The sequence below is a fragment of the Polyodon spathula genome, chromosome 44 (assembly GCF_017654505.1).
Source record: "Polyodon spathula isolate WHYD16114869_AA chromosome 44, ASM1765450v1, whole genome shotgun sequence".
Classification (NCBI taxonomy): Eukaryota; Metazoa; Chordata; class Actinopteri; order Acipenseriformes; family Polyodontidae; genus Polyodon; species Polyodon spathula.
The window spans coordinates 1,832,667-1,858,858 of record NC_054577.1 but is presented as its reverse complement, the minus strand read 5'-3'; the positions used below and the strand labels follow the sequence as shown (position 1 = coordinate 1,858,858).

The 26,192-nt window shown below is 44.7% G+C and overlaps 1 protein-coding gene across 5 annotated transcripts; it reads right to left on the bottom strand.

The window, feature by feature from the left end:
• Window positions 1-6,613: 6,613 nt before the first annotated feature.
• On the bottom strand, window positions 6,614-24,872 carry LOC121305559 (GRB10-interacting GYF protein 1-like). 5 transcript variants are annotated; one of them, XM_041237216.1, is made up of 27 exons: window positions 24,684-24,872; window positions 24,089-24,121; window positions 22,886-22,949; window positions 22,339-22,468; window positions 21,637-21,732; window positions 20,946-21,060; window positions 20,265-20,376; window positions 19,799-19,839; window positions 19,054-19,101; window positions 18,094-18,252; window positions 17,471-17,694; window positions 16,854-16,995; window positions 16,482-16,673; window positions 15,427-15,572; window positions 14,650-14,809; window positions 14,309-14,475; window positions 13,712-13,815; window positions 12,899-12,999; window positions 12,359-12,444; window positions 11,987-12,124; window positions 11,047-11,217; window positions 10,435-10,637; window positions 9,290-9,420; window positions 8,831-8,994; window positions 8,134-8,178; window positions 7,555-7,705; window positions 6,614-6,937 (listed from the first exon to the last, which is right to left on the bottom strand). In XM_041237216.1, the coding sequence occupies exons 2-27, from the start codon at window positions 24,099-24,101 to the stop codon at window positions 6,870-6,872; spliced, it is 3,171 nt and encodes a 1,056-aa protein (XP_041093150.1). In that variant the 5' UTR covers window positions 24,102-24,121; window positions 24,684-24,872; the 3' UTR covers window positions 6,614-6,869. The 5 variants fall into 5 exon arrangements, with proteins under 5 accessions (XP_041093150.1, XP_041093152.1, XP_041093151.1 ...); XM_041237218.1 differs by having other exon boundaries at window positions 16,854-16,992; XM_041237217.1 differs by having other exon boundaries at window positions 24,089-24,116.
• Between the last annotated feature and the right edge of the window lie 1,320 nt (window positions 24,873-26,192).

Sequence of the window (26,192 nt, the reverse complement as noted above, 5' to 3'; positions counted from 1 at the left end):
CCCAGGTATCAACACAGCGGAATAGGCAGAGAATTGTACAAATCGCAAGACTGTACTGTAATTCCTTTAATACCACAAGGGTTAGGGTTTGTATTAAATCAGCAGAGGGATCTGGGAAATGTATACAAAAATAAATAAATAGAAAACGCTACAATACAGTAGAACACACCAACCCTTAAATCAACCAGGACAACACTGTACTGTACAGCTATTCCTGGTTTCTCATTTGAACGTCCTAGTATGTGTGTTTGTTTGTTTGTTTGTTTGTTTGTGTTTGCTCCAATTCCTGCTGGGTGTGCTGAGATTGCCAAAAAAAGAAAAAAACAAACAAAAAAAAACACCAACACTCCCCCCACACTCACACTTCTGAAAAGACTCCTCACTGAATAGTTAGCTTTGGAAATAAGCAAGGCAGAAAAGGAAAAGGCTAGAGTCTCAAAGCAAATGCAAATCACTGGCTAATGACAGGCTCTTAATTCTCTACTCCACCGCACCTCACTGTCAATTCTGATCCAATAAAGACTCCTTGTTGAAAGTAATAAAATCTAACGAGACAAAACAAACAACCTCATTTCAAATAATACTTCACCCCAATAAAACAAAAAGACGCATTTAGACTGAGTGGGCTATTCTTGGTGTGTGCGATAACACTGTGGGCCGCGGTCCCTCTAATCGCTAAAAGCGAAGCGGTGGCCGAAGTCAGCCCTCCTGCTCCTTGTTCCAAACCCTGTTCTGAATCGTTAAACCGAACCAAGCCTCCATCTACCCAGAACTCGATCACAATCTCACGTCACCCAGTCCTGGGGACCCCCTGCCAAGTCTGGAATGAAACCATCTGACACGAGGGGGTCCCCCAGGACCGGGGCTGGGAACGACTTTTGAAACAAACCTGGAGTGGATGAATGCCCCCCCCCCCCCCCCCCCCCCCAAGAACCGGGACTGGACGCCCCTGCATTACATGTTACAACAGAAAGTTATAAATTGTTATATTGTGTTAAAATACAGCATTAGTTCGGCTCTCAGCCAAAGAGAAATCGCTCCTATCTCTCTGTGTGTTGCACTGCAGTGGACTCTACAATCCTCAACAGAAAAAACCAAACACTGTTTGCCAAAAGGTTTCTCCCCCACGCTCTCACACACAGCAGATGGAGAATAGCCAGTGCTAGCTGTCTCCAATGCTGGCGTGTCCTTTAACTAAAAGGTCACAACTTCGCTTCAGCAGCAGAGCTTTTATTACAGCGCTATTGTTAGCAGCCTGAACTGGCGTCACGAACTTAACAGACTTGAGTGAGCAGAGAAATCTGGCACAGCACTAAAGCCTGGCTAAAACCAAACCTATTTGCGGCTTAAAATTCACAGCTGTGAGGGTAATTGTTTTAATAATTTTTTAGTTTAACTCTCAAAAAACATTAAAATATATCAGGCTGCTTTATTATGCTTCAGGATTCTGCAATTGTTAGCTTGAACACCAGCAGGTTCCAGGAGACCCCAGGAGACCTAGTTAGAGATTTGCTGTATCACATTGTGGCCTCAAACCCAGTCTGTTCCAGCTGCAAAGTGGCTTCGTGTTCCCTCAACTTTATGCTTTTGCAGAGTTGCTGTGCTTGGGTTTGGGTTTAAAAATAGCACTGATGTAAACAGTCTTTTGGATGTCCTTAAAAGCTGCACACAATAAAACGTGGACAAAACACACAAATTCCAACTTATATATTTCAATTTCACATTCAATACAGAACCCAACAGACATTTCAGATGACCTCCCCCACCCCAACTATAAAGAAAACGGAGCACTGCCTGTGTTTCAAACTGTTTCTCGTTCTAAAAATACATTTCAGAGCAACTCGAGTATCACATGAGAGGAGGAAACTGACAGTCTGAAAGAAGCCTGTCGGGACATTTCAAACCCTGCACCATGCACCTCATTGCAAAAAGAAAGTGAGCATTATTTTATAAGAGGCTTGGGGGGGGGGGTGTCAACATTTTTTAAAACTGAGTGGAAAGTATTCCAACCCCTCTTAGGAAAACAGAATCACTAAAACTCCCTCCCTCTGCTGCAATCTCCAGAATCCACGTTCGACTCCCACCTTTTCACAAGAGAACCCCTGCGGTCGGAGGCAGGGCACCAGCGCGGTCGGAGGCAGGGCACCAGCGCGGACGGACAGCAGGCCCCCCCTCTCGCAGTAGCTGAGCTATCCGCAAATGCGTGGTGCTGTACCAAAGCCAGGTCTAGTATTCGAGACAGTGTGGTCAACTCTTACAGCGACCGTCACGTCCACCCGGTTGAGGTTATATACTGGCGTGGTGGGGTTGGGGTGAGAATATTATTATATATATATTATATATCTATTATATTAATGATATATATATATATATATATATTTTATATATCTTAAAAAAAGCAGAAACAGAATAAACCGCAGTGGTCACTTGCAGGATGTTGGTAGCAATCACAACAGAGAAAAATAACAATTTGTCAATTTTCTGATAACGCACCACCCCACCCCAGCAATAATCCTGGAGGTACAAATCAAACTGCCGTTCCTGGTTTTGTCTTCAAAGAGCAAGTTGCCAGTTCTGGGCAGAGACCATGCAACAGTCTGATTAGACTGCTGTTGGGCTACATACAGGCGCTGGGGAATTAAAATATATCTATACTTTTCACTGAACTGCAGATGCTGGATGTGGGTTCTTATGAGAGGTGAGAGGAGATGCAGACGTTCTCAAACCCAGGTACATCAAACATATTCTGCTGGTTACTGTTTGTTCTCCCGTCACCTCTCTGAAAAAAACACAGTACGATCTGTCTCATTGTTCCAAAAAGAGAGAATTTTGCACCGCATGTCGTATTTGTACAGTTAAGGCATGTGAAGGAATTAATACATTATTTACATTGAAAACTTTCACTATGGATTTACAGTCCCGTTGCTTTTGAAACCATGCAGGCAGGCTGAAGCACAGTTAGCACACCGAATGTACGAAAGCAGCCAGGCAGGAGCTCGGCTTCATTATCAGCTTGTGCCTCTGGTATTCAAGTCTGCATCAGCATCTCAAAAAAAAAAAAAAAGGATGGTGAAATAATCCACAATGAAAAGCTGCCTTGCTAAAGAACTTCAAAAATTAAAAATAAAAACCTTTCGTGCCTTTAAACCAGGGAAAAGGAGGAGGGTCGCAAAAAAATAAAAAACAAAATCCTTGCATATATTTAAAACTAAAGAAACCCTACAGAGTGAGGAGAAAAGTTCCTGCCACCCCCGTGTTGGGTTCCGCCCCACTCTGCTTTCTTTTGTTGCTGCTGTGAGGGTCGCGAAGTCCTCTTGCTTGCGGGTTTGAAGATACGATGCGAATTCACGGCGCCTTCTTGTCATTGAAGCTCTGTGTGGGACTGCTGCAATTGAAAACACACGCAGGTCAGGAAAAACACCACACATATCTATCTATCTATACACGCATTAGAAACAGCAGCGATGGAAATAAGACTCCCATTGGAGAGCAGTTTGATCCATTCCTGGTTTAAACACTGGGGCTAATCAAGCTGGTTGTAAAACCCGGAATGGGTATAACTGCTATGCAACAGCCTGTCAGCACATTTCAAACTGGGTTTCGCGAACTTGCACCAGAAACAAAGTGTGCATCGGTTTTATTTATTTATATATTTTTCTGCACGTGTCCCTTAAAGCAACGTTTCCTAAACCCTGGTCCTGGGGGTGGGGGAGGAGCATCCCCCCCCCCCCCCCCCCGCTGCTGGTTTTCATTCCAACTGACTTCAATGACTTAATCAAACCCTTAATTGAACTAATCATTGATCAATTAGATGCTTTTTTTTTCCAGCTTTTAAAACAGTTGGTAGATTTCAAAGTGAACCACACAATGGCAACTTTAAAATAAAAAAAAATTAGGACAATTAGAAAGCTCTAATTAAGCGCATTATTAGTTCAATGAAGTGTCAAGTTAATTGAGAGCTCAGCTGGACTATTAACCAACAGAAATACCAGGGGGGCACCTTGTACAGACAAAGACAACAAAGATTAATCTCAGGCATTTAAACTCAATTCACAATCCCACCACCGCTGTGATAAAAATAAATAATAAAAAGTACAGTAAAGTTTCCTGCAACCTACCGTGTTTTCATTTTATTGGTTCTAAATCCTTAAAAAAGACGCGGCCTCTTTTCTGGAAAAAAAAAATCTCATTTATCTTTCCTTTCTCTAGAGAATCAAACAGTAACCCCGCTTCCCAACGAACCAGAAGAGGTCAGCGTTCAATTCCTTCCCCGCGATGGATCGGAATCCTCTCCCGAGTTCAGTGTCTCTCTCTCGTCCCCCACCAGGTTGATCTCTACCCGACTTTTGTCCAGCATTTAAAAGGCCTCCTTTGACATTCATAAAAATTACAGAATTTCCTTCATGACAGGTTTTGAAAAACCTCAGCGAAGAGGCGACAATCTCTACCCCACCCCCATCGGTGAAGAGACTTTGTAAGTTTATTTTTCTTTGCACAAGAAAGATGAATTTCTCAAACCAGGAGAAGAAAGTTTATCCAAAATGTAGCGTCGAAAAGGGCTCCCTCACAATTATGTCTTGTGTTCACATACTGAAAACGGGGGTTTTGTGTGTGGGGGGGGGGGGGGGGGCGGGGCGGGGTTCGGGAAACCCTTAAAAATCAAAAGTTTTGTTAATGCCAATCCTCTTAGGTAAAGGAGAGGGCATTTTCTCCCCGTCAAAAAAATCCAACAAAAATATTTCAGAACTGCCAGCTTCTTTTGTATATATGTGTACAGTGTTTTGATATATATTCCTTATTCTTTGTAGTTTTTTTTTCCTCAAATGTTTGTTAAAGCGAAAAAAAAAAAAGGTTTTGCCGAGATTGAGAATCCCTCGTTTTCTCTCAATCTCTCTTCTGTATATATCTAAATTATTATTTTTTTGCACATTTACAACATTTGTCCAAAGGGCAGCTCAAAACCAAGGAACAAAAAAAAAAAAAATCAGAAGTCTTTCTTTTTTCCATTATATAATATTTTTCAGTAGAAAGTCTAGCCTTTTTGTTTGGTAACAGTGAATTTGTTTGAACACTTGTACTTTTTGGACCGTGTATAAACATATTATATATATATTATATATATATATATATATATATATATATATATATATATATATATATTATATATATATATAAATTTTTTAAACAGCTTCCATTGTCACATTGTAAAACAGGGACTAACATCTTTTTTTGTCCCTGATGGAGAAGGTCCCCTTTCCAAAGGGGGGTTCTAGCAACCAGGAGAAAAAAACAATATCGATCCAAACTTTCCTGTCGCGAAAGTGTCCGATACGATCAATCTGAGTTGTCTGTAAACCGAGACTCCTTTTTGGGAACTCAAGAGCGCCACCTAGCGGACAACAGAGGCAGTGTTCTTCAAAGTTTAACAAGCCTCTTCTCTCTCGACCTCGATTTTTGAAATCGCAATCCCCAATCCCCCCCCCCCCCAGATGTCAAAATACATTCAATGTTTTAAAATGCACAAAGTGGAGAGTTTATGAAGTCCACGGTCCACTGAAAGTGCTGTTTCTTTTTTTAGTTCAAATACTTATTTTTTTCTTTATAAAAAAAAAAAACAATTAGCATCATTAAAACAGCAACACATTTTTTAAAAAAATCTTTTTTTGTTTTTTTGTTTTTTTTTTAAAAAACGACACATCTGCCCGTCGCTACAAACGCACTGGGGTTTCCGCCGTGAGTTTTAATAACTGCATTTGTAAGAACGGAAATAGAAAAAAATCTCACCTCGGCCTGTCAAAAATAAAATAGAAGCATCCGTGTCTCGCAAGCAAACCAACGAGAGCCAAAAATCAAATGATTACGTGCCAGCCCTGAACTGTAAGAGAAACAAAACTGTCTGATTAGACAGAATCAAAGAGCTGTAACAGGGCCCCCCCTCTCAAACTGACTGAGGAAAGACAAGTCTAGTGATAATCTGCGAGGGCCAGGGCTCACTCGCTATCGAAAGGAATGTGTTGCATTGTATAATCCTCCCAGGTTTACTACTTCTTCATCTCTCAACACTGATACACGCTTCTTCACTCACACTATATAAATAATCACACTAATAGTAAATAATCCGGACATTTACACAAATGGCTCGACATTTTTTTTTTCAGATAAAAAGTCGATTGGGTGATATATATATATATTAATATATATATATATATATATATTATATATATATATATATATATATATATATATATATATATATATATATATATGTATATAATATATATATATATATACTAAACACCAAAAAAAATATAAATTTAAAGGTCAAATAATCTGTTTTTTTTTTTTTTTTTTTTTTTTTTTTTTTTTAAGTGGCAATTCTTAAGAAGTTCTTGAGAACTTTAGTATTAAAACATAAATAAAAATAAAAAAATTTTTTTGAAAAAACAACAACAAAACAATAAAAAAAAGAAAGATTTAAGAAAGGATTTTAATTTTTTTTTTTTTTTTAAAAACAAAAAAAACGGAAAACGTCAACACGCACGCACAAAAAAAAAAAAAAAAAAAAAACTAGATCAAAAGTTTTTTTTCTTTTCATAGTATTTTCAGTCTTACGGATTTTTAAAAAAAGAAAAAAATGAATAACAAAAAATCTTTGTAAAGTGCATTAGCTTGTTTTTTTTTTTAAGGTGCTTTGTGTAATAGACAAGTGCCTACGGGGGGGTGTTAAATTTTACCTTTATATATATTTTAAAAGTGAAAAGTCCCCCCCCCCCCCCTCCTCTCTCTGTAACCTAACAGTAACCCCCCTACAGTGCACATTCTTCAGCAAAGACTGGAATGACACAGGCAGCAGATTCTATTGCAAGAGTTCAGTAGTCCTCCAAAAGCTCGATCTCACTCAGGTTCATCCTGTCTGGGGGGTTACGGAAAGAATATCCTGCCAGAAAGAAAGAAGAGAGGTTGCAATAAAAAGCGAGCCAATAATGATACGTCAACAGGAGTGAAAATCAGACTCCCGCTGCACAGCGGTTTGACCCGGTCCTGGTTTTGCTTTGAGTTTAAGAGTAAGACACACCTGAGCTTGTTGCCTAGACACACTGGGGCTCATCAAGCTGGTAGTAAAACCTGGAATGGGTGGACCTACTGTGCATGAGGAGTCTTGAGGAATGGAAAGAAAGCTCCTGTTGCCAACCAGTTTCAGGAATTCCAGGTTTTACCACCAGCTTTATGAGCCCCAGTGTGTCTAGGTAACAAGCTCAGGTGTGTCTTGTTATTAAACTCCTAGTGAAACCAGGAATGGGCAAAACTGCTACACAACAGACTTCAGGGATGGAAATTAGACTCCCATTGCACAGCAGTTTGATCCAATCCCAGTTAAATAATAAGACACACCGGAGTTTGTTGCCTAAACAAACTGGGGGCTAATCGAGCTGGTAGTAAAACCTGGAATGGATCACACTGCTGTGCAGTAGGAGTCTTTGGGGGGGGGTGGATGACGCAGCAGTGCGATAGGAGTCTCGCGCCTGCCCCGGTCTCTCGCGGGAGGCTCCTCACCCAGGATGCTGGGGTCCGAGTGCAGTCCAAGGTGCTGCTTCTTCTTCATCTTGCTGGATGGATCGCTCTCGTACACAGCCTGCTTGGAGGAGCAGTGATTGGACTGGAACACAGCCTGCAGACTGCTGGGGTTCAGACCGCGCATGGCATCCTGGGAAACACAAAGCAAAGAGATCGATAAACACAACGCACGAAGACGCACACGCTTACAAACCTGCCCACAGTTACATGGATAGTTTTTTTTTTTTTTTTTTTTTTTTTTAAATATTTGCCACTTTTTCGTTCTAAGGAAATCTACAAACCCCCGTGTGTAATTCAATATGTTAACATTAGACTAGCAGGTTTCACTAGACTCTGAAGAGAGATTAGTGATGCAAAACGTCTGGCCAGAGCGACACATGATGTATCGTAAGAGGACTGTATGGTTTGTCAGACAAGACCGCAGCATAAAAAACTACAGCTCCCAGCATGCCTCACCACCAGAGCTGTAGACTCCGGAATTAAGTGCAGATGGAGCTAACAGATTCCAATGGGGATGTACACGTGTGTATATATATATTTATTTTTTACATAAATTACCTGTAGAGGGAAGTTCATGGTCAGTCCAGCCACTTCCTTTGACAGCTGTAAGAAACCACAAGACAGAAGCTTTATTATAAAAGCAGTTCATGCTGATTAAAAACAACAAAAAAAAAAGATCGATCTACCTCTCTCTCTCTCTCTATCTACCTATCTATTTATCTATCTACCTCTACCTACCTATCTACCTCTAACTAGCAATCTATCTACCTACCTCTACCTATCTATCTTCCTACCTCCATCTCACTCTCTACCACCATCTCTGTCTATCTGTATCTCTATCTATCAAAGCTGAACACTTAAGATTAAAAACATTTTATTATTAATAAGGAGTCCTTCGGCACAATCTTTTATCCAAAGTGACTTCCAGAGACTAGGGGGGTGTACTCTGCATCAACCTGCTTGTGCTCCATCCCTCGGACGAGACATAAAACAAACTAGTTCACCATCCTAGTCTCTGGAAGTCGCTTTGGATAAGAGAGTCTGCTGAAGGACTAGCAGTACTGTTTTCAATGTGCTGGGCTGTAATGCTTCTACACCTCAGTGTTGCTTTCAATGGGCAGGGCAGGGCTGTAACGCTTCAGTGTTGCTTTCAATGGGCAGGGCTGTAACGCTTCAGTGTTGCTTTCAATGGGCAGGGCTGTAACGCTTCAGTGTTGTTTTCAATGGGCAGGGCTGTAACGTCTCAGGGCTCTACCTGCTGTTGCTGGCGCTGGTGGTTGGCTTTCTGTTTGGCACGGCGCTCCAGGAACTGCTTGGCAAACTCTTTGGCTTCCAGGGTGTCTCCCAGGTAGGAGCGGATAAAATCGTGGACCTCGTAGGGGGACTCTACCTCCTTCAGATACGAGACGATGCTGGAGACTGCCAGGAGGGGGAGAGAGAGAGAGCGAAAAAGAAGTTTCCATTAAAACCACAGTGAGAGATGCAGCAATTTAACCTGGGACGATGATGATGATTATTTTTTTTTGTTTTTTTTTTACTTATTTCACTATCTTTGGTTAGTTAAAACATTTGTGGATGGATTTAGTTCCCTCACTTGCAGACAGAGAGAGAGACACACAGGGTACAGAAAGAGTACAGAAAGACAGAGAAAGAATGAAAGAAACAAAAAGAGAGACAGAGAGAAAGATAGCTAGATAGGAGGGAGGGGTGGTACCGTCCAGGTTGCTGGTGCTGGTGCTGCTGTTCAGGGCATGCAGCATCTGCTCACTCCAGGTGGTGAAGCCGTCCTGCGACCGCATTCCCTGCAGCATCTTCAGCAGCTTCTCCTCCTCCTCCGTCTTGCGTCTGTTTAATCACGGGCGGGGAGCCGAGCGAGGAAACGACAGAGCAAGAAGAACGATGGGGCGCGTGCGATACAAGTGTAGGGCTGGCCAGAAGCTAGCAGCTCATTTTAAAACACCACTCTGCTGTTCCATCAATTCAAGAAGTGATGGATTGCGATCGTGGCAAAACTAAGTCTAGAACAAAAGGTACGAAGCACTTTTTTTTTTATATACTGAGCATCAAAATAAACATATCACTTATATTTGGATAAAACTCTCTAGATGTGATCTAAAAATGCCAAGCTGTGTTAGAGCAGACGCGGTGACTTTTTATTGTGTTGATTAACAGTTGACATGACGGAGATGCTGCAGAATGATCTGTCCATCTCGGGCAGGTGTTGTGACTCTTGGTCTCCCGGTTGGTGGCCCGTCATTGGCAGTGTGTCTGGTTATACCGTCTCGCCAAGTTTGAAACCGCTGGCTGTGAGCGCCCGAGACGGACAGCCACAGCCCCGCTGCCCCAGTCCAGCCTCCAGCATGCGCTGCTCTCTCGACAGACGTGGCATATTGTTTTTTTCTGAGATTTTCTTTATTGCTTTTATTCAAGCTTGCAATTCAACAGCTGAAATCGCTCTGCATCCAGCGTTCAATCAAGTGTGTCACTAATTAGGTGATTAAGTGCATATGCTTCAGTCACAGTCACTCAGGCGTGTCGTGGTCAAGGATCAATGATCGCATGATTACAAAAACATGTTGTCAGTGTCTGTCATTTATATACCTTATTTTTTCACCCGAAAATAAAACTTGTTATAATAGTGAAAAATTTCTTTTGATGCTCAGAATACATAAAACAACTGCATGGAATAGATTATTAAAACTAGATTCTGTGCTTTAGAGAGCCTTGATGAGCTCACAAACTTCTTAATTCCTGAAGTGATCCCGGTTCCCAGGGCCGGGGTGGGACCCCCCCCCACCCTTCGATCCCCCCCCCCAATCACTTCGTCCCCCCCCCCCACTTCGATCCCGTCTGCCCTACCTGAGAGAGGGGCTGCTCCGACTGGTCTTGAGCCCCAGGTTTCGGAGGACTGACGCCTGGCTCTTGAGGGCCTCGTCCCACATGCCCATGCTGCTGTTCTTGCCCTCGTGCCCCCCTCCGGCCCCCCACATGGCACCCTGATCGCTGCCCCACTGCCCAGCCATGCTGGACACGTTGCCTCCAGACAGACCCAGACCTCCGTGCTGAAAAAAAAAAAAAACATGCACACAGGTAAAATAAAAAAAATCACCAGCTTAGAGAGAGAGAGGATATAACTGTTGTGTGTGCACGTCTTTGTCAGTTTATGAAACATGCACTACCCTTGCACTACTGGCTACTAGCTCCAAGTTACTCTAATCAGGAATTCTCAGACCACTGCTTTAAAAGAAAAAAAAACCCCAAAAAAACAGTTAGAAACACGCTTTTACGTTCAGGCATTTTTTTAAATCCTGATTTGGTTTTCGATTTGCACGATTTCTTTTTATACTAGGTTTACTCTTAATACTCTGTATATGGTTCTGTGTTTTTTTTGCGTTTGTACAGAGAGATGCGTGCATTTCGGCGCTTCGTAAAATTAAGATTACTACTGTTGTTAATATGTGCGAGTCTCACCCCGGCTCTCTGCAGGCCTCCTCTCTGCTTCTGCAGCTGCCTCTCGGTCTCTTGCTGCAGCTCCAGGAGGGTCTTGCCCTGCTTGGGCATGCTGCTCCACACGGAGGAGCCCGCGGGCCCCTGCTGCTGCTGCTGGAGAAGCTTCATGATCAGCTCCTGCTGCTGCCGGCACTGCCAACACAGACCAGCGACGAAAAAAAAAAAACACACACACACACAAACAAGAACAACCTGCATCATTACCATTACAGAGCAGTGCGATCCAGTCCTGGATTTATTATGAGCTTGATGAGGTACAGTGTGTGTGTGTAGGAATAAAGCTCTGAGGGTCTGTGTCTTTAGACTTGTTGTGAAACCAGGAATGGATCACACTGCTTTGTACAACATCCATAGCAATTAACACAATTAATAATGATTCAGACATGAAGGGAATCTTCAATGGGTGAAATAGATATGCAATAGGAGTCTATTGGAGGGACAGAAATGAGACTCCTACTGCAGAGCAGATTCAGCCATTCCTGGTTTGAATACGAGCTTGGTTAGCCTACAGTGTGTAGGTAGCAAGCACAGCGGGTGTGAAACCAGGACTGGATCAAACCTCTCTGCAATGGGAGGATTTATTTCCATCCCTTTTACATGATATTGCCTTGTGACGCCCGACATACAGGATACAAATAAGGGATGCAAACCAGATTTCTGCTATATAGCACTTTGATCCACTCCTGTTCTGTGTGTAATAAGACACACCTGAGCTTGTTATCTGCGCACACTGGGGCTAAAATCGAGGTCGTTGTGAAATCTGGAATGGGTGGAACTGTTCAAGGACGAGAAGATGACTCCCACTGCACGGCAGCTTGATCCGTTCCTGGTTTCACCAGGAGATTGAAGTCACAGTATAACCACGAGGAAGCTGTACAATTTCGGCGCGAACCCCCCTCACCTGTTTCCTCCTGAACAGCTCTTCCTCCTCGCACCGTTTCTGTTCCGCCTGCAGCCTGCGCTGCTTCTCCTCCCTCCTCTTCCTCTCCTCCTCCTCGCGCTTAGCCCTGAGTTCTGCGTCTCGCCTTTCTTGCTGAAGCTGCAGCCAGGCAAAAATAAAAATAATAAATATTATATTATTATATTATTATTATTATTATTAGCAGCTCTTCTAGCTTGACTACAGGGATTGTAATAGGACTCCTCTTGCACAGCATTCCAGGTTTTACTACCAGCTTGATCAGCCAGTGTGTGTAGGTAAGACGAGTCTCATCAGACTCATGGTGAACCCAGGAATGGGTTTTGATATAACATTTAAGAGGCTGGAACTTACTTTTTGCCTCTCCATTTGAAGCTGTTCTAGAATTGGACCCTGAGTAGAAGAATTCATTGTTAAATCCCACGAACTGGCTTCACTGCCTACGATGAAAGAAATGAAAAAAATTCCATCAGATTATTATGAAAACCACACTGTACTGAAGCAGAGGAGCATTGACAAATAACACACAAATACAGCTTCTAGCAACTGCTCCCTGCACACCACACGACTGTGCCTTTATCAGGGGAGACCCTCGAGGGACCCCTGTGCTCCCAACTCTGTGACTCCCCCCCGCCTGCACACTACGCTGCCAGGGGAGACCCCCGGGGACCCCTGCGCTCCCCTGACTGTGCGACTCCCCCCTGCACACCACGCGGCCGTGCCTTTACCAGGGGAGACCCCCGGGGACCCCTGCGCTCCCCTGACTGCGCGACTCCCCCCTGCACACCATGTGGCCGTGCCTTTACCAGGGGAGACCAAAGTTGCCCAGTTTGAGATAAACCGAGCCTGAATCCAGGCTCTGTTTCAGGGTAGCGGAGCTGTTATTTTACCTACCTGGTTGCTGTGAAGCTGAGGTATGCATGTCCCACAGGGACCCTGTGTCTGGCACTGACATTGATCTGTTAATAGGAGGAATCAACCCCTGCTCCCCACACCTACAGGAAACAATGAGAGAGAAAAAAAAAACAAAAAAAAAATAAGAGCTTAAAACATCAGGGGCCGCGGACTGATACCCGACGATGCCACAGTCCCCTGCAGGGACGTCCCGTTGCACCCGTGCGGTGGCCTGATCTCCATTCTGGTTTGTCGACTCCCGTTGCACAGCGGTTTGATCCATTCCTGGTCTTACTAGGAGTTTAATAAGAAGACACAGCATGCTTGAAGAATTAGCAATGGCAGTTTTAAAAACGCACGACATCTGCGTCTCTCCATTCCTTTTACATTTTTCTGGTGGTGGTTTTGTTTACCTCGATTTGAGTGTCTGTGGGAACAGTGTTAGTTATTGCTGCTGCTGTGGTCTCAGGTCCACTGAATGTAACCCTGTAAGAGATCCCTATAACAGAAAGCAGAGTCGAACACGAAGCCAGGAACGGCAGCTTGAAACCTGGTTGCAGGAGAGCACCAGGAGACCTAGTTTGAGGTTTGCTGTATCAAACACGCCCCGAGCCTCCCCTGTTGTCCCGCGCCGTGGCCTCAAAGCCAGTCTCCACGGCCTACGAGATACGCCCTGTTCTGCTGTTGCTGTGGAAGCGCAACAGTGCAGTTCCAGGTATTGGAAATGGGGGTACAAGATTCAAGCCCCAGAGTGGCTTTGCGCTCCTGGGGTCCGCGGGGTCCCCTGCGCACCCAGTCTTGCCAGCTGGTTACCTGTTGATGAGCTGGAATAGCTGCTGCTGCTGCTGGAGCTGCTGGAACAGGGCAGCTGCTGCCAGCTCCTGCTGTTTCTTCAGCCTCTCCTGGTCCATATTACCCTGCAGAGAGAGAGAGAGAAAACACTGACTTCTCTACTGGTCAAAATATACCACTATAAGAGACCGGTTCTTTACAAAGATCTCTCAAGAGAGCTCTAACTCCAGGACACTGAAGGATGAGGATAAGAGTAATTATTCTGGGCGAGAACAGCGACACGGCCAGCTGTTGAATATATCAGCGTCCTGACCAGTCAAACCACAATGGTTTAAAACAGACTCCACTCGGGGCGATCTGCTTCCACTACATGACACAAACTCATGACGTGTGTCGGTTTTATTTCAATATTTGGCGTCTTTTTCTATAAAGATTTATTTCCTGTAATCGTTTGTTATGATGTCTGTGTTCTACTATGCGAGAAAAATATTTAACAAAAACATTCTTTCAGAAAATGGGGAATTTTCACACGGGTGAGCTATATAATTTAAAATTAGAAAACAATACAGCCCTAACTGCAGTCAGCGCAGGACTGGACCAGCAGGGCGGTGGACTCACCAGCAGCGGGGGAGGCGATGGTCCAGGAGCAAAAGGCACTCGTCCCCACATTTTAATGACTTCTCCCAGGGGCTGGAAGCCCTCGTCACAGCCTCTCTTCACCAGGAGGGTCATGGTGAAATACCCGGCTTGAAACCACTCCGCCATCTCCTGGGTTGTGAAGGGTCCTGGTGAAGGGGGGGGGGGGGGCAAAGCAGGGTGAGAAACAACCATCCTTAACAATCTGACCCCCAGCATTAGCTCCAACCCCAACCGAACCCCGAGCTCCAACCCCAACCCCAACCCTAACCCAAAAACAGTCCGGGGCAGAGCTGTGGCTCCCGCTCCCCTCTGCGGCGCACCTTGGATCTCTCCCTGCGGATCCTTGTAGAACCACTTCATGGCAGCCTCGTGCGACAGGGGCAGCGCGGCCGCGGTGTTCCTGCTCTCCCGCATGGTGTGGGTGAAGCGCTCCTCCTCCAGGGAGTTCTCCTGCAGGGAGGCCACCATCTTCTCCGCCTCCTGCACAGAAACACACGCGAGGAACAGGGTGCACGAAACTGCAGTGCGTGCCACCAAAACAAGCTTAGCATTTTAATACAGTACAGCAATACTGAATGGCAGGATTTCTTGGGGATTAAGCTCTCCATTTAATCCGTTCTCATTAACCTCTTAATCCCTGGCAGGGTCCCGGCGAGCCGGAGCCTAACCGGGGAGACACAGGGCGCAAGACGGGACAACACCCTGGACGGGACGCCTGTCCCTCGCAGGGCAAGATTTCTACGTTTACATTTTATTTAACATTGTGTACCGAAAGAGACTTGAGAATTACGATTTCATAGGGTTAGCGGATGCCGCGACCGTAGGATTTCATGTTAGGATTTGGAAAGGTCACATTTTATAAAAGTGTCCAGTTTTTCGTTTGATGGAAAACTACAAAGCAGTGTGTAATTCAATACGTTAACGTAACATTATTCAGCAGGTTTCATTCGACTTCATGAAGCGAAATGAGTTAATTTTATAGGGCGATGTGTGCGTGCGTGTGCATGCAGAGTGCTGACGGACTCTTGTGATGAAAGGCGCTATACTGTGTTATACTGTAGCTCAGTGTTGTAATTGGGGTCGGGGGGTGGGGTTACCTGTTGCAGGTGGCTCATCCCGTCCTCGTCCTCGTTGTCCCCCCCAGTGGTGAAATGGATAGCAGCAGAGGAGGGAGGGGAGGAGGAGAGGATGGAGGAGGTGCTGGGACTGAGCTGGGCAGCCACTAGCCCGAGGGACCCACTCTCTATGAGAGAAAGAGAGACACACAGACAGAGATGCTATAGTTACCACTGTTATCAAGGATGTTATCATCTGGAACACCTGTTAATCTTGATCAATTAAGCCAATAATTGGTGCAATTAACCCTCCGATTATGTTCAGAATTTAAGTACATCTGTCGTGTTTTGGGTCATATTGACCCGATGCAATTTCTAGTTAATTTAAAACAGCCTTAAATTGATTCAATGTTTTTATTTGCAAAGATTTGACTCTTTTCTGCTCTTTTAGTCCAGAAGCTGTGATTAAACTTCTTTGACTGCAAACCTGCGAGCATTTTGGAGTGTCTTTACCAGGGAGATGCTGTTGCAATACTGACAGAGAGAATTAAGCTCTGCCTTGTAGATATATATTATGTTTTTTTGTTTAAATATCTCCAGACAGGTGCAGCCATTTCCAGAAATAATACAAATATAATAATTATAAAATAACAAATTAAAGTAGTGTGTTTTATTCCCTGCTCACAAATCTACATAGATAAACACCACGGCTCACAGTGACCCGAAACATCTTATTTGTAGACATGACCTGAAATAAACATCTCAAAGGTTCTGTTTTCTGTGTATAAGTTCATGACCTCAACTTGGGAAAAGTCATAAAATATTATACAGGAAATGAAAAGAAAAGTAGTATTTAAGCTAATTGGAAATTAGAGTCGAGTCAAATAGACCCCGAAGCCCTGATAGGAGAGTTAAACAATTGAGAACTCTGTTGAAAACCAGCAGACCTAGCAGCTCCAGGAGTGTACAGGTAACAAGCTCAGATGTGTCCAATCTTGGGAACTTGGGTTGGAAATTACAAAAAAACCCTGCAAGAAAAATAAGGGTATGCAGGCCAGCTGAGGGACAGAATCGATCGTGTGAGTGCGTCCCCTTACCTTCAGAGGGTAGTTTGATTCCCTTGGCAGATGGGGGGGCGGTGTCCAGCGGGTCTGGCCGAGCCGGTGGCGGGGTCTCCACCTCCCCGGGAGACAGGGAGTTCTGTCCGGGGGTCACGGACACTGCTGGAGGGGAGGGGGGCGCAGGACAGTTCACAGCACTGTCCAGTGCACACACAGCAACCTGCCCATCTGAGGAGAGAGAAACAGAAAGAGGACAGAGAGAAAGGAGAGGAGAGAGAGCGCTTTAATGACCACGAGTACAGACCCTCCAGTGCCTCTATTTTGTTTGCTGGTTTTTAAAGCTGAATCCCAGCGCTGCACATCCTTTCATGTCATTAAATTTTGGGGCAGCTCATGACCTTCACCTACCTTTCTCAGGGCTGTCCTTCCGTTCCGGCTCCGAGCCGTATTCCCGGGAATCTTTCCTGCCTTCGGGATGCTCCTCCTCCTCCTCCTCCACGCCCTGGAATTCCAGCTCCTGCTCCTCTGGGATCGGATCCTTCGAGCTCTTCTGGGAAAAAATGAGAACAATTCACTTTTTATTCCCCCCTGTGCATGTAAAATCAACCCTTTCATAAACAGCGTGTTTGGTTTGTGGATTGCTCCCCATTCAAGCTAAAACGCAGGAGGTGTTGCAGACAGAAAGCCGCCTCCTGTTGCACAGCAGTGTCACCCAGTCCAGGTTTTACTACCAGCCTGATTAGCCCACAGTGTGTCTAGGTAACAAGCTCAGGTGTGTCTGATTAAACTCACAGTGAAAAAACAGGAATGGATCAAACTGCTATGTGCTGAAGCTTGGATGAACCCCAGGACTGGGTGCAGCAGCAGCAGGGCTAGTGTGAGTTTCTAACCCTGCTCAAAATCCTGGCTCCTGATCATTGCAATATTAATAACAGACTTCATTGAGGGGAGTTCTGAACCCCAGCATTGGTTACGAGTCTCAATCTCTGTGAGAGGGACCCCAGGAGGGAGGGTCTGTCCCGTACCTTGAGGGACATGAAGGCTCCAGAGGAGTCGAAGGTCCCCATCTCGTCGTCCTCGTCGTCCATGCACCACTCCGGCAGCCCGTCCCTGTCCTCCTCGAAGCCCTCGCTGTTCACACGCAGTCTCCGCGCCCCCCGCTCCTCACCGTGCTCCCGGAAATCGAAATCGAACTTCCGCCTCCGCTCCCCGACGTGCTCCCGCCAGCCCGCGGACCTGGGACCCCCGTCTGGGGAGGAGGTGGACAGACACGGGTTCAAAAAAACCAGCCAGTGCAGAAAGACAGGCCAGTGTATAGCCGTCGCTACCTTTAAAAAAAATGAAAAGCATTAAACAGAATCGCAACATTCACATCACGTCTCTGAAAGCATCAATTCAAATTCCTTCGAAAGAATCTTAATTTTAAAAATGTGAATGGGGCTTTGCGTGGAGTGCAGGATGCACCCTATAGCCTGCATATTGCAGGTTCGAATCCAGCCGACCGTGACCGGGGGTTCCCAGGGGGCGGAGCACAATTTACCCAAACCCTGAGAAACATACATGACAGATCATTCACACACACACGCACAGATAAAAAAAAAAAAAAATCTCTCCACCAAAAACGGCTGCTGGCGATTGCGCCTCTCACCGTCTCTGCGGACCCCCGCTAGTCTCCAGCTGTTCCCGCCCCCTTCGGCTGCCTCCTCTTCCTCCTGCTCCTCCCGCAGGGTGCGCCAGTTCTCGCTGTCCGAGCGTGTGTATTCCTTGCGGACCCCCGTTGCCACCGCCTCTTCAAAGCCCAACCGGACTGCGGAGACACAAAGAACAACCCCCGACGCTAGCTGTCAACCAACGCCTGGGGTCCATGCAGCTGCAGACCACCCCGGGCACACCTGTGTTTGCGTTGGACCTGCGATTCGAATCATCATCGATCAATCAGATCGCACCCCTTCCCCAAGCTGAAAATCGTTGCCGTGGTGTTTTTTGGTTAACTTTCAGCCAACATTTTTCTTGGATTTTTCAAACACCCCCCCCCCCCCCCCCCCCCCCCCCCCCCCCCCCCCCCCCCCCCCCCCCCCCCCCCACCCCCCCCCACCGCCACCGCCCCCCCGCCCCCCCCCCCCCCCCCCCCCCCCCCATTATTCATTTGAAGAAAAGAAAAAAAATCCTTCTATAGCAGGGCTTCTCAAACTGGGTCCTGGGGACCCCCTGCTGTGGCTGCTGGTTTCCATTCCAACCCAGCTCTCAATTACTGAACTAGACCCTGAATTGAACTGATAATTAGCTTAATCATGCATTTGTACTTGTTTTCAGCTCTTATACAGCTGCAGTGCAAGTTACTTATTAAATGTTTATAGCTGACTTAAAATACGCAACTGTTCAAGAGCTGTACAAGTAAAAAGGTCTAATCAAGCAAATGATCTGTTCAATTAAGAGTCTAGTTAAGTAATTGAGAGCTGGGTTGGAATGAAAACCAGCAGCCACAGGGGGTCCCCAGGACCGAGTTTGAGAAGCCCAGAAGAGTTCCCCAAACCTGTTTACCCCTAATGCTTCTGTTAAAAACATCAACATGCAATACGAAATAAAAAGGCATTAAGCGCATAGTTACCAATTTTGGAGACAACAGAGAGCGCAGTCTTCTCTTCATTCCTCTGGTCTAATAAAAATTATTAAACAAGCCTTTTTACAGCTAGCCTGGGGTTTCATCATTCTGCAACATTTTTCTTGTGTAACTTTTCTGCATTACTGCTGGATACACTTTCTATCCTTCTAACAGACAGGCTCACGATCCATGCATTTGTAGATACACACACACATTATTACAAGAGATTACAAGCCTCCTACAACCTCCAAGTATCACACCCGAATAAGAAATGGGTTCCCTGCGCAGTAAGCTGGCCTTTTTACATTGAGCAGATGAAGCACACAGCCGTGGCCACAGCAGTTCTGGATCATTTAGAATTTTAGGATTGAGACGCGATACTGTAAAAATAAACTATACGAACTTAATTTAGATCTTTTATTTAACATCATATAATCAAAAAGAAACTACAAAATGATATCACTTTTAAAAAAATGTCTACCAGAAGCCATAATAGTAGCACAGTGGTATTTCATGTTAGACTTCCCAAAATGTCATTTTTTAATGTGTCAGTTTTTCATTCTGTGGAAAACGCTACAAAAGCAGTGGTGTGTGTGATTCAATATGTTAATGAAATATTATTCCAGCAGGTTTCATTCGACTTTATATAGAATGAATATATTTTGCTTCATATAGAGGGTGATGCAAAACATTTGACCAGAGCTGTAACAACGTATACAGGAATAGATAAAGAAGCAAGAAACAATCTTACCTGCATCTCTTCGAATCGGCTTTTCAAACCTCCTTTCTCCTCTGTGTAAAGAAAAAAACAGAACCGCAGAACATCAGTTTCAGAACTAGAGCGTTCGTTCGCTCTCTCTCCGTCTCTCTCCCCCCTCAGGACGAGGGTCGCTGGTGTCGATCGGGCTGATTCACGGCTCAGAGGGAAACCATCGAAGAAACAGCTGCTATTTTATTTTATCTTTTTTAGCAAGAGCCGAGAACAATCACAAAAACGTCAAATGAAGCAAATGATTAGGGTTTGGTTAATTAAAAATCAAGCGCTCAGATGAAACTACAACCAGGAGACAACGGGGGTCTGGAGGACCGGCTTGGGAAGCCCTGCTCTCTCGTAAAGCATGAATTTGTAATTTCAAATTTGATTTTTTTTTTTTTCATGTGCTCTGGGGAGTTACAAAAAGCAACGAGACAAAAAAAAGGCGAGCACGGGAACGCACCTGTCGTCCCAGCTCTGGCTCCTGTGAATCTCCCTGCCGCCGCTGCGGCTGAAGCCCACGTCAGAGTCTTCAATACTTCTTTGGTAGAAACTGCCATCGCCTCTCCCGCGACCTGCGCACACAGGACAGAGTCACAGACTGGGTCAAAAACAAAGCATGCCGAACTACACCGAGGCGCTGGACTAGACAGGCTTCTGGCTCACTGAAGGACCGACGTGGCTAATTCCGTGGGACTTGGAGGTCCAGTGGTTTAAGAAAAGAGGCTTGATACCAAATCACAACTCAGCCAGTGACTGTGTGTGTGTGACCCTGAGCGAGTCACTGAACCTCCTCGTGCTCCGTCCTTCAGATGTAAAACAAACGAGGTCCTATTGGAAGTGACTTTGCAGCAGCCACTGACTCACTGTGTCTGTGTGTGTGTCTGTGTGTGTGTGCGTGTGACCCTGAGCAAGTCACTTCACCTCCTTGTGCTCCGTCCTTCAGCTGTAAAGCAAACGAGATCCTATTGGAAGAGACTCTGCAGCAGCAGCAGCAGTTGTTGGTGATGCAGAGTTCACCCCCCTGGTCTCTGTGAGTCGCTTTGGACAAAAGCATCTGCTAAAATTACTAATAATAATTATTAAAATAAAAACAAAAAAAAGAACACATGGGTTGTTGTGCCAGCGCCCGGGTGGTCCTCACCTCTCCCTCCTCTCGTGGTTCCCCTCCCCCTGGCCACTCCACCTGGGATCGCTGCCCCTCCTTTCCCCATCAGCCTCAGCACAGCCACACTGTTTACAGACATCGAGAAGTTCCTCTGCAAAAGAAAGGCAACACACACTAAATAGTAGTGATTTTTAAAAAGAATTTTATCAGCAGCCATAAATGGGAAATTCTACATTCGCTACTGCATTGAGAACTGCTTAAAAATCATAAAAGAAACTGGGTTTCAACAGGACCATAAAACAAACAGGCTCAAGGTCAACATATGTACAGGGATGGGAATAAAAAAACCTGGACTAACCATTCCAGGCTTTACTAAAAGCTTGACTAATTAGTGTATATCTAACAAGGTCAGCTGTGTCTTACTAGACTCCTAAGTGAAACCAGGAGTGGATCAAACCGCGACGCAGCGGGAGTCTTACTTCCATCCCGGAAGTATGTATGTTTGCAAATATGAAGTCTGTATCTCAGTAGGTGTAAGGATATCAGACCTTTGAAGAGAGGTGCCTCAAAACGGTTAATTTCTTATCAGCAAAATGAGCTGATTCTACAGAAAGGTGCGCGAGTATGCGTGTGCGTGGCGCAGTGGGATCCTCGAGATGAAAGGCTCTATAAAGGTGATGCAAGGCTTTTGCCACAACTGTAATGCCAGCATTTAGCCTGAGCTCACCTGCTCTTCCTCTGTCAGAGGCACCAGGGCCAGCGGCTGCAAAGGCTCTTCCTGGAGTATAGCAGCAAACTCCTTATCCTGCATCTCCTCTGGGAACTACAAAACACAAGAAAGAAAGAAAGAAAGAAAGAAAGAAAGAAAGAAAGGAGACAGATTTTTAGTTTTTTTTTAAGAGAAATAATAATTGTAATTTCATAACATGACTTTTACACAGCAGAAAAATCAGGACTAAGTTATCATAACAATACAGTTGAACACAAAAAACACATTTTAAAAAAACACTCCAAAAAATTACTTAGTAGCCTGTCCACACATGAGGACAGCAGCACTTAATGAGTTAACTGGTTCAAGGTAACGATTTGGAGCAGGGTTTGGAACAAAAGCTCGGAGCGGAGGGGTCGACTTTGGCCACCTGTCATCTAAAATTAACACTAAAAAAATATTAATATATTATATTTATAATTAATATGGGATTTTTTATCAGGAACAGAAGCTTGAAAGCTGGTTGATACCCTAGTCTTGAGGTTTGCTGTACCAAATACGCCCCGAGTCAAACCCCTGACATGCCACGCCGTGGCCTCAAAGGTTCCAACCCCCCCCAGAACGAGATGGGTGTTGGGGGGGGTCTTGCCGGGGACATGGAAGCGGATCCCGAAAGCCCCCTTACCTCGCCGGGGGGGTGGGGCCCCCCACCCCCCCTACCTTGTTTTCTTTAACATAAAGTGCTAACATCTCCTCCCGCCCATATCGGTAATCGGCGAGCTTGTACTTTGGCATCGCGGGAGAGGGAGGGGGGGACGTGACGCTCCCCCCGCTGGATAGTGCGCGGAGCCTGCAAAACACAAACACGCAAATAAACCCAGAGCCATTGAGAGATAGAAATAATAATAATAATAATAATAATAATAAATAATAATAATAATAGTAATGACCCCTATTGCACAGCAGTGTCGCCCAGGAATGTGCAGATGTTGGTAGGAAGTGTTTACACAGTACTAACTTTACAGAGCCTGGTAACTCAGGGAGGAGAATAAGGCTCCTGTTTCACAGCAGTGTAGCCCATTCCAGGTTTTACTACCAGCTTGATGAGCCCACAGTGTGTCTAGGTAACAAGCTCAGGTGTGTCTTACTAAACACCTAGTGAAACCAGGAGTGGATCAAACTGCTATGCGACAGGGTGCGTGTGTGGGTCTCATTCCCATCCCTGCAAATGAGACTGAAGAGGAGAATGCAGATCGCTACACTTTACCATTCTGGTCCAAAATTGAGGGTCTCAGCGGCCATCTTCCTTTCCTCCGCTAGATTCTGGAGTTCTGCAAAAAACAGTATTTATAAAAATGTAATTAAATAAAAGGTCTCTCTCGGGGGGGGGGGTCTGTGTTCAAATTTGCCTCGAGTGAAGCGAGTCTTCATGGTCCCACCTTGTCAACTTGAAATTTATGAACATTTCATAATATTATACACGTCAAACATATTTGAAAAAGAAAATGGTTTAGGGAAAAAAAAAAAAGCTACTGGTGCACAAAATAATTATTTGACTGTCCAGATCGAGCTCGGTCTCCCCCTCCCTCACGCTCACTCTCTCGTGCTTGCTCGCTCTCTCTCGCCATCTGTCTCTCTCGCTTGCTCTCTCTCCGTCTGTGTGTCTCTCTCTCGCTCTGTCTGTCTGTCTGTCTCTCTCTCTCCGTCTGTATCTGTCTCTCTCGCTTGCTCTCACTCCGCCTGTGTCTCTCTCTCGCTTGCTCTCTCTCTCTCTCTCTCTCTCTCTCTCGCTCCGCCTGTGTCTGTCTCTCTCACTTGCTCTCTCTCGCTCCGTCTGTGTCTGTCTCTCTCGCTTGCTCTCTCTCTGTCTGTGTCTCTCTCTCACTCCGTCTGTCTCTCTCACTTGCTCTCTCTCCGTCTGTGTGTCTCTCTCGCTCTGTCTGTCTCTCTCTCTCTCTCACTCCGCCTGTCTATCTCTCTCACTTGCTCTCTCTCTCTCGCGCTCCGCCTGTGTCTGTCTCTCTCGCTTGCTCTCTCTCCGTCTGTGTCTCTCTCTCTCCGTCTGTGTCTGTCTCTCGCTTGCTCTCTCTCCGTCTGTGTGTCTCTCTCTCGCTTGCTCGCTTTCTCTCTCATCGATCAGGTTGATATGCTGAAGAGTGAGAAACAGCTGCTCTGGTTTGTGATCATCGCTGCTTTCTTTAGACTGTGGAGAACTGCGCTCCAATGAAACCCAGCAGCTGTTTCTTCACTTGGTGCAAACGCTGAATCAGCCTGATGGACACCAGCGACCCTCGTCTGTGGAGCGCTCGATCCAAATTACAATCAAATAATCTGTTGGTGCAGCTCTGAGAGACAGATAGATAGATAGATAGATAGGCAGATAGATATAAAGCAATTATGAAAAGCACACAAGATATAATCTTTTTCTGTTTTTACTTTGATTTATTTCAGCTTAATCCCCTCTACATACCTAAAGAGGCCATTCGCAAAATTCGGGTCTGTCCTGAAATCAATAAAATGAGGAGTTACTTAAGCCATCAGAAAAAAATCAAATAACATTAACAGCAAGCAGATGCTGTACAATATAGCTTTTTTAAGAATGCGACAAGTTAGTGAGAGAGAATCCGAAATCAAAAACGATTTTCATCCCTGGATATACGGGCATCACAAGACAATAGCATAACAGCGATGGAAATCGGACTCCTGTTGCACAGCTTTGGATAAAAACCGTCTGCTAAATGACTCGTTGACTATAAATAATACTGTTTGTATCGCAAGACCAACGGTGCAAGACACACATCTCAGCAGTTTCTTCAAATCAAAAAAAAAAAAAAAAAAAAAAAAAAAAAAAAACCACAATTACTATTTTAATAAGGTATAGGTTTTTTTACAGAAAGCGCAAAACAATCTGGTTGTTAGTTTAAGATAACAAACCCGTTCCAGTGATGAATGAAACTACAAGAGCTCTCTTTTCACCAGTCCAAAGGCAGCTGCTGCTGTGCCTCCACACAAAAAGGGATAAATCCATAACTTTTCTGCACTGCAGTAAATGAGAAGCCACTTACCGTAGTGACGGGCGATTTCCACAGAAGCTGCGCTGATGTTACAATGGGAGTGGGGGGGACACGTGGCTCCACTCGCGGTATGGTTCTTAATGCTTTGTTCCGATCTCCCAGTTGTATGTATGTATATATATGTATCAATATGATAAAACAATAATAATAATAATAATAATAAAACAATAATAAAACTGAATTAACTTTTCCTTTTGTTCCCCCCCCCCCCAGAATTTCTGCAAAAAAAAAAAAGAAAAAAGACAGCAAGATTCATGATTAGTTCAGTTGTCAAGGTAAAAATTGATCTTAGTTATTAGAACCGCAAAAGAACACACACAGACAAGCACCGAGACACACACTGACATACACACTCACACGCACACAGTGACCATACCGATTTCGTGTTCATTTTTAAACAACCTTATTTTTATATTTTATTTATTTATTTCTTTTTTTAAAGGGTGTATCAGCTCCGACTGGATATACATTTTAAAACTACTCTGCTTTGACTTGGTGGGCAATATATTTATTTTAAAAAGCTCTCAAGACCCTGACAAAAGCAATTCTGACTGATTGCCTCGCCCAGAGACTGTAAATTCCTACACAGCGCACTCAACACGACTAGAAAACCAGTTTTGAAATCACAAACCCATGCAACAGCAAACTGGACACACCAAAAGGACAGAGTACTGCAGCCGTACGAGTTACCTTTCAGTGAAACACAAACTAAATTCTATAAAAATTTAAAACCGCTGTTTTTGCTGCTGAGTATCCTAGACGCACATATAAATCTAAATAAATACTTTAAAAACAAAGTTTACAAACGAGAGGAGGCCTTTCGGCCCATCTCGCTCGTTTGGTTGTTAGTAGCTTATTGATCCCAGAATCTCATCAAGCAGCTTCTTGAAGGATCCCAGGGTGTCAGCTTCAACAACATTACTGGGGAGTTGGTTCCAGACCCTCACAATTCTCTATGTAAAAAAGTGCCTCCTATTTTCCATGACCCCTGGTCCTTGTTTCTTTTTTCAGGACGAGTCCCCCTGGGTCGACATTGTCAATACCTTTTAGGATTCTGAATGCTTTAATCAGGTCGCTGCGTCGTCTTCTTTGTCCAAGACTGAACAGATTCAATTCTTTTAGCCTGTCCGCATATGACGTGCCTTTTAAACCCTGGATAATTCCGGTCGCTCTTCTTTGCACTCTTTCTAGAGCAGCGATATCCTTTGTGTACTAAAATGAACTGTGATGGTACACTACCATTCTGACTGTTGTAAAAAAAAAAATACATTTTTTTTATTTAATAAAAGGATTGTACCAAAATCAAACCTTTTTTGTATTTGTCTTTGGTTGTCGTACCTGCGACACCGAACTAGTCAAACAAGTAGCGTGTCTGGTACACAAAAAAACACCCCAAAACTACGACACTTAAACCTGAAGTTTGATTTTAGGGAAGTGTAGCTATTTCGAAATCTCGAAAGAAAAAGAAACAAGGCATAACTTAGGCGGCACACAGTACAG